This window comes from Vicugna pacos, chromosome 15 (genome assembly GCF_048564905.1).
Source record: "Vicugna pacos chromosome 15, VicPac4, whole genome shotgun sequence".
NCBI lineage: Eukaryota > Metazoa > Chordata > Mammalia > Artiodactyla > Camelidae > Vicugna > Vicugna pacos.
Window position 1 is genome coordinate 43151745 of NC_133001.1, and position 12304 is coordinate 43164048.

The window sequence follows — 12304 nt, forward strand, 5'->3', positions numbered from 1 at the left end:
GTAAGGTGATATTCTTTTTGTTACTACTGTTATTTGTGGGAACCAATGAAAACCCCCTCCAGGATGAAATCACAGAGCCTGTGTGTGGGAGTGGAGTGGGCAGAGGGTGAGGGAAGCGATGTGAGGGGATGGAAACCAAAGGAGAGAGGAGGGTAGCAGGATTTGCCAACCTTGGTTACCTGTGTGTGAGATGAGAGAGAGACAGCTTTGTGGCTTCTGGTATATTCTGTTACCACCAGTCTAATTATTTACTTAATATTTTTCTTTATATGGGCTCCTATTTCTCTTCATCAAACAGATACACTTATAAAGGAAATATATCACAGGTATAAATGGCAAACCTGCATCATTTTCAGAATGGAAGGAACTATATAAACAAATATAAGGAAAACCAAAGAGTGTCATTAAATTCTAGCTGGAAGTTGTTCCTTTCTGGGCTTGGAAAACTCTTTGGTCTTCTCAGTCTGGCTCATCTCTCCTTATCCCTCAGGTCTCTGCCCAAGTGGCCCCTCCTTAGGAAGCCTCTCCAGCCCCACCCCATCTCCATCTTTGCTTTGTTTCTTTCATAGCCCTTATCACTAAGGGGTGTTGGTTTTCCTACGGCCGTCTAGCTCCACGAGGGCAGGGTCTTGTCTGGCTTAATCACTCTGTCTCCACTGCCAGGCTCAGTAAATAGCTGTGGAGTGAGTAGCTAAAAGCTCTGAGCAGCAGGGATGTTCTCTAGTTTGTTTTTGTTCTCCTTTTAGCAAGTGTCAACCAGGTGTGAAAGGCACACACCAGTGCCTGCTGCCACTTACACCTCCTGGAACAAGAGATCCAAGCGAGCGAGACTTGAGAAGGAAGTAGCCTTCCGGGGCACGATCCCAAAGCTCCCCTAGTTCCCACCTTGCACTGTGGGAACCCCAGTCCTGCGATCCAGGCTTCAGTTCCCTCCTTGGCCACTGGCCAGCTGAGTGACCCCATAGCATCACTGGACCACACCAGCTTCCGCCTTCCCCAGAGCTCTGTGAGCACAGCAGGAGACAGTATCTGTGGACACACCTGGCAAGAAAAGCTGCTCAGTAAATGAGAATAGGAGCTCAGAGGGTTAACCAGAAGATGGGATGGAACTACGGACTTTGCTGGCTAAAATCTTACCCTTCCTTCCAGGCCCAACTTTAAAAAGTAATAATATTGCTTTCCCTTTATTAAGTACTCCTTATGTGCCAGGTACCTTGCTAAATAAGAGGTTTATAGATCTATCATTTAATTTTAGCCTTGCGATCATTTTATAAAGTAGTCATTTATGATTCTCTTTTTACAGATGAGGAAACTAAGACAGAGAGGTTGAGTAACTTGCTGAAAGTCACGTGTCTGGTCAGCATGCGGCAGATCTGGGATCCGAACCCAGGCAATGGGACAACAGTATGACTCTCAGACCTGCTATTGGGCTTCCTTTCTGTTTGCTGTTTCGGGGGTGATGTCAACTAGCCTTGGGAACCAAAAGAATCTGTTTCTTTGCCCACTCAGGGAGGGGCTCAGGTAGAATGGGCAGAAGGTGGAATGTAGGTTACCATGACAACCGATCACTTAGTGCACAGCTGATGAGCCCTAGGGGCTGAGGTTCCGCTGGCAGAGAGAAGGGTGGGGTTGGCATGGGGCAATGTTTAAGGTACCAGATGCACTGGGAGGACTTGGAAGAATACCAGGTGGGTAGGTCAGGCAGGAGATGCTGGGCAGAGGCGGGAGCTTCCTGAGGCTGGTGGGATGGGTAGGCAAACTCTTGCCTGAAGCTGGAGAGTTTATCAGGCAGGGTGGTGATGGCCCTTGCCTTTGCTAAACCTCCATCCATGTGATCCAGACCAGCCTTCCGAGGACCCCTCCCCCATTTGTCTTCTGCTCCAGAGCGCAGGGTTTTAGCATTGTGTCCAATCCTCTCTGCATTTCTGTACTAACGTGCTCCTCCCTGAGGCCATCAGAGACGGGAGAGGAGGGCAGGGCACTGTTTCCTCCTCTCCACCACCTCTGGCATCCACTGCCGAGGGCCAGGAGCCTCCATTCCCTGGCTGTGGCATGACAGCATGAGCTTTTCCTCCCCGGTCCCTGAAGCTCCCTGCTCCCCAGGGGGCCAGGGCAGGGCTGGACAGAGTGAGCAGGTCACCTCTCTGTGGTTTGTTGCAGGCCTTGACCTTCTTGACCAGAAATGAAATCCTGTGGTGAGTAGAGGGTGCGCCCTCTCCCTCCCCTTGAGCTGCAGTCTTGCCCTGGTACAGCCTCACTCTGGTCCTTGAGCGTGGTCCCTGCTCAGAGCTACTGAGTGCTGGAGATGAGGGGACCGCGGACAGGCAGAGACAGACCCCAGCCCCAGGGGTCTGAGGTCATGATTTCCAGGATACGACTAGATTTGAATCAAATGTTAAGCTTTGGGCTGCTATGGGATTCAAGGCAGGGTTTCTTCATACAATCCCAGAGGTGGACAGGACCTCCCTGGGATGATGAGGAAAAGGAGGACAGGACTTAGGAAATAGGTCTGAAGCCCATTTGATTGGCTAACCCACTAGCTGGGTAAAGCTGATGCGCTGCTGAGTCTCTCTTAGCCCTCCCTTCCCTCCCAAGCATCCCTCCAGTGCCTGGTACGTGGCAGACACAGTGATGGCACTGGGAGTGTCATGGGGAGCAGTGCACAGTTCCTGTTCTCATGCAGGCGACGGGACAGCGGGGAAGGCACCAGGCTAAAGACACCCATCACGACGATCCCTGCCGGGACTGCAGAGGGAGTAGCTGGCACGAGAGATGTAGGAGAGCCCAGGTGGGCCAGGTGCTCATGAAAACTTGTTAGAGGAATAAGTGGGCTCACTAAGGCATTTTTGGTGGGGTGGGGTGCAGCTGGAGTGAGGTGACCACTTTGAGACCCTCTGCTTGGACTCACCCTCCCCAACCATCATGCCCAGCCTGGAAGCCACACTTCCCATGCAAGGTCCCAGTCAGGGCAAAGACTTTGCTACAAGCATGAGACTCCCCAGGCTCAGATGGGGACTGAGGGATGGCTGAGTCACAGGGAGCCATGGAGACCAGGGACAGTCACAGAGTTACATGATTTTCCTTCTAAACTTAATATTTATTTACTTTTTTAAATATGGAAAAATATGGCAAAACTCCAAATAACCTATATCTTACAACCCATATATCTCTTATTGATATTTTCTAAAAAGGAACACTGGACTAAAACTGAAAGAACCAAATATTTTAGAAAATGAAACAAAGTTTAAAAAATAATATGTGAGCATGGCTAGAAAATTCAAATAGCAGAGAAAATTCTAGATGAAATGTAAATATGTCCCTTCCCTCTTCCCAGGCCTTCTCCCTGAAGATAGCCACTGCCCACAGTTAGCTTCTCATCGAGTCTTCTAGAAAAAAATGTTTCATAGCTAGACCTACATAAATATCCTTAAGAAATTGTATCCCATTCAAACTGTTGCGTTTACACGTTCATAGTGTAGGTTCATAATGTTCTGGACCTTTTTTTTTTCTTTAAGTTTTCACATTAACTAGTTCTACATAAAGCACATAGAGATCTGCTTCGTTCTTTTTAATGGCTGTGGAACGCTCCTTCCTATGGAAGAAACATTTTACCATCCCCTCCATAACAAACACTTAAGCTGTTTATGGGTTTTAGTTTCACAAATAAGGCTAGTGTAAACATTTCTGTACAAAAAGCTCATCCAACAGGTGAGAGAAAATCCATAGGAAGGATTTCTAGCCATAGAAATGCTGGGCAAAGGGTGGGTGTATTTAAAATGTTGATGAGGTAACAGGATTGTCCTGTAGACAGTTGGCACTAATTTATTCTCTCACCACTTGAACATGACCATGCCTGCTCCACTCCAGAAAGTGCAAGGACTCTCAAGTGATATTCTCTGGATCCCTGGGGCTCCTCACGTGTGCCCTCGAGGCTGCCCTGGAGTGAGTGTCGTGGTGGTGGTGGGGGGAATGAACCTAGAGAGAGGAATGAGGGGAGGGTTCAGTCTCTCTGACATAGACCCTCATCTTCATGTGTTCTATACCGGCCTTCTCAGAAAGATGTCCTGGTGAAAAGCTGTCCTTAAGGACTCTTCCTCTCTGAGCTGCCCACCCAGGCTGTGAGGCTGCCCCTGCCTTGTTCCTGTTTCCCACCTCTTTTCACCCCTGCTGAAGATGACCTCCCCATGAGAAGGGCCTGGACAGATCTGATTTGTGCCAGGGAGGCAGGGCCCCGCTAGTGATGCCAGCAAAGGCTCCACTTCAGCCCAGTGTCTCCCACCAGCTTCTCTCAAAGCTGCCTCAGGCTGCCCCTTCTTTTGGCTGCTCCCGCCCCTTGGGTAGCTCCTGCCCACAGGCTCCCACGTCTGGGGGACTTGAAGAGCAGGATGGGTCAGTGAGATGGGAGGGGGTTGGGACGCCATTGCTTCAGGAAGGCAGAGAGGAGATGCAGTGGCTCCATGCCTACTCTGCTTTTGTTTCTCCATATCGGAGACTTTCAGATGAGGCAGAGCAGGACAAGCACTGAGTGGGCACAGAAATTCAAGGTGGGTGGGATGATAACAGGGAGAGTTTGCTGCTGCCTCTAACCAAGGTGAGTCTCCAGACCCAGAAGACCCAGTCCTGGGGAGCAGCTGAGGATGTGAAGAGCTGTCAAGAGCTTTGAAGAATGGAGAGAACAGGGGAAGGACTGGAAGGCTGCTTCAGAAAGGGAGACATGCATTGGCCTGGCCATTGCACTTGTATCAAGAGGGCATGAATGAAATAAATGTGGATGAGTCCATGCATCAGTGGGACACTGTCTTTCGAGAAAAGGAGAAGTTTTATGTTAGGTGTGGAGCCGTCTCCAAGGTATATTGTAAAGTGAAAAAAGCAAAGTGCCAGGGCTTCCAGTTAACATGGAGAAATGAGCATCTTTTATCGCTGTTTCTTTCCTCCACTGAAAGAAGTGTAAAGGAATTAGAAAAAAGAGAAAGAAACACATAAGGACAAAAGAACTCTAGAGGTGAGAGTGGTTGAGAGAAGTCAACAAAAATGTCAAAAGTGGAAAGCAAATAGATCCCTGATACAGACTTAGAGCAGGAAACTGGAAACAGATTGCTTGGAAGCAGGGTTTGGGATGATGGACTCAAGAACCCAGAAAGGCTCAGGAACCTCGGAATGCCAGGATGCAGGGTCAGATGACAACAGAAAACTGGACTGAAAGTCTTATGTGATTCCTTCTTTTGCCCTACAATCCACTTGGCACCCCTTCCCCAGCCCAGCAGAGCCCAGAGAGGACAGGAGCTCACCATGTGGACAGAGCTGGCCAGGCAGGTTCCCGACTCAGGGCCACCAGTCACAGTGATGTGCAAGAATGAACCTCTGGTCAGCTTGTCTGAACCTCAGTAGTGAAGTATGAATTGAAAGTTGAAAGGCACTAGATATCTGAGGAAAAAATTTTTAATAGTCTACACTGTCGTGTCATCATTACATTTCAGAACACAAGCTTCCATAAAGGAAAATAAAAATACAAACAGAGGATCAGGAATCAGAATAATTTTGGTCTTGTGTTGGAAGATGGTGGCTAAACATCTTCAAAATTCTAAGGAAAAAATTCCAATGTAGGATTAAGTCATAGCTAGATGATTAATCAAGAGTGAAGGTGAAACATTTTTTGACACGTAAATTCTAAAAATAATTACCTCATGCACCTTGTCTCAGGAAGCTTTTGGAGCTCCCATTAAAACTAATAAGTAAACTAAATTTTCCATTAAAACTAGTAAGTAAACTAAGAAAAAAGAAGACATGGGAGCCAGGAAACAGAGGATGTCAACACAGTGGAATACAGTGGAGAGAAGCCCAAGGATGATGGTGGTGCACGCAGCAGGCCTGAAAAGCAATGAGTCCAGATTAGAATCAGGAGTCAGGAGTTTCAAGAATGATGCCCTCAAGAAAACAAAGTGAACCTATAGATGATGTAATGTATGTAAACATACTAAGAGGAACTTTACCGTTCTGCAGAGAAAGTTTGGGGATGAAATAATGATAGATATACTGAAACCTAAGCAAAAGAAAAACAAAGTGATTATTAACTCTGGGAAAAACAAAAAGCCTTACAAGAAAGAAAATGTAATCATGCTGCACTAAGGAACTCAGCTGTGAGCAATATTTGAATAATACACACATAATATGTACTAATACATAAATGTAAAAATAATATGTAGATAATAATATAGACACTGAATTCTGATTCAGGTAAATCATTTTCTGTTGGGAGGTTAGGGGAAGAAGAAGTAGTATACAGATGGAGATAAATTATTTTTTTAAGAATAAGACATCACAAAATAATGTCTAGAATGAAAAATATCAATAAATGACAGTATCAGCACCATATGTAGAAATATAATGCCAATGTTAAGGAAAAACCAAGAGAAATAGCAAAATTTTTTTTTTTAATGCTGCCTTTTGGACAATTTTCTGACATCACCACTGACAATGTGTAATTTTCCTACAAATATGACAATGAAATGTGGCTTGGATGACAGTACAGTTGGATAGATTGAGCCAGTTGGAAAAAAAAGTATCCAAGAGACTGATAACAGCGGTAATCTTTGGAAGAGGGTGGCTCTGCCCTTGTCTAATACTTTCCCACCTTCTTATCTGTGACTTGCGTAGGACATAAAGGCCTGGTCACCAGATCTGCAGATGGCACATGGGGAGGGGCAGACCACATGTGACAGCTTCTTCCTGGTCCAGAGCTGCTTTGGCTTGGCTCTCCAAGAAGGAGTCTGTCTACCCTAAATTCCAGACTGTGGGAATTTTCTTTCACATCCTAACATCCTGTTGGTCTTGGAAGAGCGGGGTCCTTTTCACCATCAGCTTCCAGGTCAGCCCTCTCTAGCTTCTGGTTGAATTGCTGCCCTCGAAGCCCCTGGCTTCCAGATATCTCTTTGGGCTCAGTGCACAGGCCCTCCCGGGCCCTTGACTTCAGCAGTGACTGTAGACCCTGAGTCTGGGACTGATTCAGAACGGGCGCATATGGCTTCCTTTAGACCTCCGCGGCTGAGCCTGGGTCAGGCCGACTCTGTGTGAGCAATTTGGAGTATGCTGTATCACCCAGGGATGACTCCTGACAAGACGCTGGGCTGCGTATGGGTCTCATGTGGGAGCCTGAAGCTTTGCCCCTAGCCCCTGCTCAGGCTGACCTGGCCCTGAGGCCCCTCGTTCCTCTTAACACCCTAGAGGTCCCCAAACTTTCCAATCTCCAGGCTCTGTCCTGGCCATCAGCTCCTGGTCCCCCGGAAGCAACAGAAGGTTACAGGCTTGCTTCCTGGAACCCAAAGGCCAGAGTTCGAGGCTCAGCTTTGCCAGCTCTGTGACCTTGGATGAGTTTCTTACCCTTGTTGAGCCTCAGTTCCACAGTTACAAGAAGTATCATATGTATCAACCTCACATGGTTGTTATTAGGACAATTAGATGATCAAACCCACGTCAGGAGTTAGAGCAGAGCCTGTCACAGGGGTCCGTGCTGAGACTGGCAGCTGTGACTTTCATGGTATTATCATCTCCTTTTTGCAAATGAGGAAACTGGCTCAGAGAAATCAAGTGATCTGCCCAAGGTCATACAACTTGGAAGGAGTAGATCATAAGACTAAAAGCCACATTTTCAGGCTAGAGATAGGGCCATTTATAAAGCACCTGCAGGCCATTCCACAAGGCAAAGGACTATTGACCCCAAGGGATGGGGGTGAAGCCAGGGTTGGGGGGCCAGGGCTAGGATGGGGGAGAGGAAATGGAGGCTTGCCCTGGAGCTGTGTTCTCAGTCCTGCCTGTACAATACAAACACAGACGCCAGAGAGAGGGACAGAATGCCTGACCCAGGGGACAGAATGCCTGACCTGGAGGACAGAGAGGGATGGCTGAGACATCAAGGGCAACCTGAGGCCCGGAGGGGACGAAGCAGGTCCAAGTTCCGGCAGAGTGGGAGCCGTAGAGCTGGTGCCCTCCCCTGTCTCAGCCTCCAAGCCCGCAGACAGCCCCTCCCCTTGTCTGGGCTAGGTGTGGAAGGGAGACAAAGCCTGGGCTGCTTGCTTTCTGGCAGGCAGGATATGTGAGTTTTTCCAATGGCTTTGACTTTCGAGTCCATTAGTGATTAATTCAGAGTTCCATTTAGAGCCGGCTGATCCATATTTGGAGGAGGAGAATACTCTGTGGCAGCTGAGATGCAGCCACGATTCATCTGCGGCCTGGGAGGGCATGAAGTCGGGGCAGGGCCCTTCCCACAGCACCCCCTCCCCAGAAGGCTCTCTGGGGGAGGGTGGGGGGTGGGGCCGAGAGGTTTTCACCTGGATGAGGGGTGGGCCCTTGAGAGGTGAGCAACATAGCCTGCAGAGCCTGGTTTAGGGTTCAGACCCTACTCTGCCTCTTCCAAGCGCTATGATCTTGAGCAGACCCCTTCAACTCTCTGAGCCTCGGTTTACCCGTCTGTAGAAATGATCACCCCACACCTTTCCCACAGGGTTGTTGGGAGGATTCAATGAGCACAAGAGCTTCGGAGACAGGAAGAGGGTGGCACCAGCAAGTAGGGGTCCCTTCTCTACCCTCCTCCTGTCCTGAGACCTCCCTCTTTGGGCTCCTGGGGAAAGAGCTTTGGTGTCAATAACTTTGGCTTTGACACTTACCCCTGTGTGACCTTAGGCAAGGCAAGTTATTTTACCTCCTTGAGCCTCAATTTCCTCACCTGTAAAATAGAGATAATGGTCCCTTCCTTGCAAGATTGTTACACAGATTCCATGAAAAAATCCACGAGAGTTGGCGAGTGCAGCAGGCACTCCCGGTGGGGAACCACGGTGGGGACAGCAGAAGCAGCCTGCCCTGGGCACCGGCTATACAGGTGCATGGCTTCAGAGAATTCTTAAAAATTAATGAAATTTCTACCGAAAATCAGTCTGCTTTTTATCACCCTACACTAGCAGTTCTAACAATAACAGTGATAAAATAACTCCTTCGGAATAGGGCAGACCACTCCCACCGCCCCCTCCCCTTGTAAGCCACTGGACCTTCGCGGGGTAGTGGGGGGTGGCTTTCCTCTCCTCCTTGCTGCCCTTCAGTGTCCCTCGCCCTGCCTGTACTTTCCTGGAGACTGTCTCCCCTCATCCCTTCCACACTCCACTTTTCGGCTCCCTCCCCAACTTAGTGTAAAATCTCTGGTGCCAGTTCAGGGCCCCTTCCAAAGCTGATGGAGTCCGTTCTCCATCATGGAGGCCAGAAGGGACACAGGATGAGGGCAGTCTCCTCTGGGTATAGGGCAGAGTTCGCTGCCACCCTCTTCCTCTCGGTGCTCACAGAGACATTTCACTCTTGACCTGGCTGTCACTCGTAAGCAAAATCCCTTGACCAGTGAGGAGACCTGCAGACAGAGACATTGATTATAGGATCGATGAGGATGGTTGCTCAGTCCCATAGTCTGGAACCAGCTTGCCGGTTTAGGGTGGCTGTGGTTTGCTGGCCCCAGGTGACTGGGTTCTAATCCTGACTCAGCCACACCCACCAAGCAACCTTTTTTTTCTGGGCTGAGGGTGGGGCTGGGCAGATGGCTTGAGGTGGCATGCCTGCTTCCCCAAGGCTCTGCTGTTTTCTCCATCCGTAAATAAGGAACTGGAGCAAGTGAGGACAGAAGTCCTTTCTGGGTCACTTGTAGAGTGTGTTGTGGTTACAGGGTACATTCACGTACCTTCCTTCATGCCTGGCTTGTCTCTGCATCTCCCACAGTGTGCTGGGCACACTGGAGCCCCAAGGATGTTTCTGGAAGTGTGGAATGATTTATAACTGCCTTCTCTGTATCAGTCAATAATGAGTCCTGAGTCTCCTTCCTCCAAAGAGAGCCCGCGGGAGAGGTGGCCTGCTGGTCCCCGCTCCCAGCCCACTCTGCCTCTCTTCTTAGCATCCACGACTCCTTCCTGAAACTCTGTCCCCCTGGGAAGCACTACAAAGAGGCCACGCTGACCATGGACCAGGTCAGCTCCCTTCCGGCCCTGCGGGTGAGTCCAGGGGGTAGGGTGGAGGTGGGTGGGGGCGGTGTCACTGAGATCTGCTGAGGTGCTCAGAGTGCTGGTCTCAGTGTCCTCACCTGTGAAATGGGTGGATTGGTGGAGTAGCTGGGATCCCATGTGCTCCCTGAGATTCCCTGCACTCCAACAGGCTGTGCTTGTGACAGCTGTCAGTGGCCCCCACTCGCAATCTTTTAGGGACCATCCTTGAGCCTGTATCCCTGTTGTAAAAAGGCCCTGCCCTTCCCCCAGGGTTCCTGGAAGAGCCCAGAGGTGCACAATAAAAGGGCTCTCCAATCACTTCTGAGATTTTAATTAAACTTTGTGCAAAGAGCAGAGAGAGGCAATGTCAGGTTAACAAATCATGGCGGTGGCGTGCTTCCCGATTTTTCATTCGGGTCTCGGCAGAATAATGGTTTGAATGTGTTGCTATGCAGTGAAAGTCCATCTTCATTTCTGTCTGGAACAAGATGGGCTCTGAGAGTTGTGGGTGCCTCTTTAAAAAGGGCCCAGGGCCCAGGCAGGGGGACAGGTCCTGAGGGAGAGACCACACGGGGCAGGGGCAGGGGCAGCCCCTCCAAAGTGACAGACCTGCTCTAGGGCAGAGTCAGAGCCGGGGCTTGAGGTAGAGGCTGGAACTGAGAGGTCAAGGAACCAGAAGAGGTGTGGAGCGGTCGTGGGGTTCAGGGAGCTGGGAGCAGAATCCTCAGAAAGGTGATATAATTAGAGAATGTGCCTGTCCCAGATACAAAATGGGGAGCCTGTCCTTAGGGTACCCCCTACTCACATCCACACCCCCGCACCTCCACACCTACACATGCACATCTCCACACCCACAAACACTTGTACACGAGGTGGGGGACTTCTCTCAGACCACTCAGGAAAGCCTGGGTGAGGGGCAGCCCGGAGGCAAGGCGGGATGGGAAGCTTCTGCCCTCCCGTCCCCAGGTGGGGGACAGTGTCACTGGTCAGTCGCAGAATATCTGAATGTTCAGCCAGGAAAGAAACTTGGAGACCACAAGCCTAATCACTATCAAACAGTCCCCACCCTGGTTTTATCCATCGGAAAACTGAGTCCCCAAGAGGGAAGAAACTCGCCCAGGGCCACGTGACATGGTAGATCCTGGAAGGCAGGCAGGACTCTGACCCCCAGGCTTGGCCTCCACTTCTAATCAGGGCTTGGCTCAGTGCTGACATGTGTCTGGGACTACCAGGCGCCCTGGGGAGCAGCTGGCAAAGACTTGCTTGGGAGAGCTGGCACCGAGGGTGTCCGTGACCCGTGGCCCCAGCACTCCGCATGGACCCAGCATACCCTAGTCACACCCAGGGGCTCAGATCAGCGGAGCAAGCACTGGACCAGATTAGAGGGCTGGATCTGGGCCCAGCTCCATCACACTCCATGTATGACACATCTCCTCTCTAAGGACTAATCTCCTATCTGTAAAACAATATGTACACCCTGTGCTGTGTAACAGATCTTGCCGGGATGAGCCATGGTCCTCTGCACTGTTCATTTTGTTCCCCATCCTCTCCTCTCTTCCACCTGGGGGTGGGGAGTGGGGAACCTGCTGGGGGTGGGGGAAGGGCAGCAAGGCTGGAGCAGAATGGAGGAGGGGCAGATGGGTGGGAGCACATGGGCAACAGCCCGGGGTGGTCTGGCATCTGCCATGTGGACAGCCAAGGGCCGGGGACCAGTACAGCAGGAATGTCAGGCTACTATAAAATGCAGCGATGTTAGAGCTGTGTGAGGGTCTGCGGGTCCAGGGCAGGACGGCAATCTGGGGTCTTCTCTGGAGTACCAGACCCCCTAGAACCTCATACACTGGACAGTGGCTGGGAACTGAGATGGGGTCTTAGGATGAGATTACCTTAATTTTACATTTCTTATTTCATCCTTCTAAATGGTCATTATTTTAGTCTATCCTACAAATAAAAACCACACCATTGCAGAAAAAGTGGAAAATACAGAAAAAGTAAAAATCATCAGGCAGCCTACCTCGAGGGGTAACTGCCATGACAATTTTGCCTTATTTCCTTCCATAACTTTTTTTAATGTGGATATGTAAGTGTTTATTGGGATCACATTTTTTTTTTGTATGTTGCTTCCCCCCTCCCGCCCCCGCCACTTTGCTTTCTTTGTTATTTTTCCAACTGGTTCTGAACAGCCAGAACCATCTCATGAACTGAGGACACTGAGCCACTGCCACATCTAGAGAACTAGGGACAGGGCACTGGGCCAGGAGCAGAAGAGCTGGCTTTGAACTCACTTGCTAGCC

General features: G+C 49.8%; 1 protein-coding gene across 2 annotated transcripts in view; it reads left to right on the top strand.

Annotated features, from left to right (window-relative positions):
• The first annotated feature begins 1584 nt into the window (after positions 1 to 1584).
• Positions 1585 to 12304, top strand: part of CIB4 (calcium and integrin binding family member 4) — a 49297-nt gene continuing 38577 nt past the window's right edge. Inside the window, exons 1-3 of one of the 2 annotated variants that reach the window (XM_072938338.1) lie at positions 1585 to 1688; positions 2161 to 2195; positions 9923 to 10019. In XM_072938338.1, coding sequence (XP_072794439.1) covers positions 1635 to 1688; positions 2161 to 2195; positions 9923 to 10019 — 186 coding nt within the window. In that variant the 5' untranslated portion in view covers positions 1585 to 1634. The remainder of the gene's footprint in view (positions 1689 to 2160; positions 2196 to 9922; positions 10020 to 12304) is intronic. The other variant, XM_072938337.1, reaches the window with a different exon arrangement.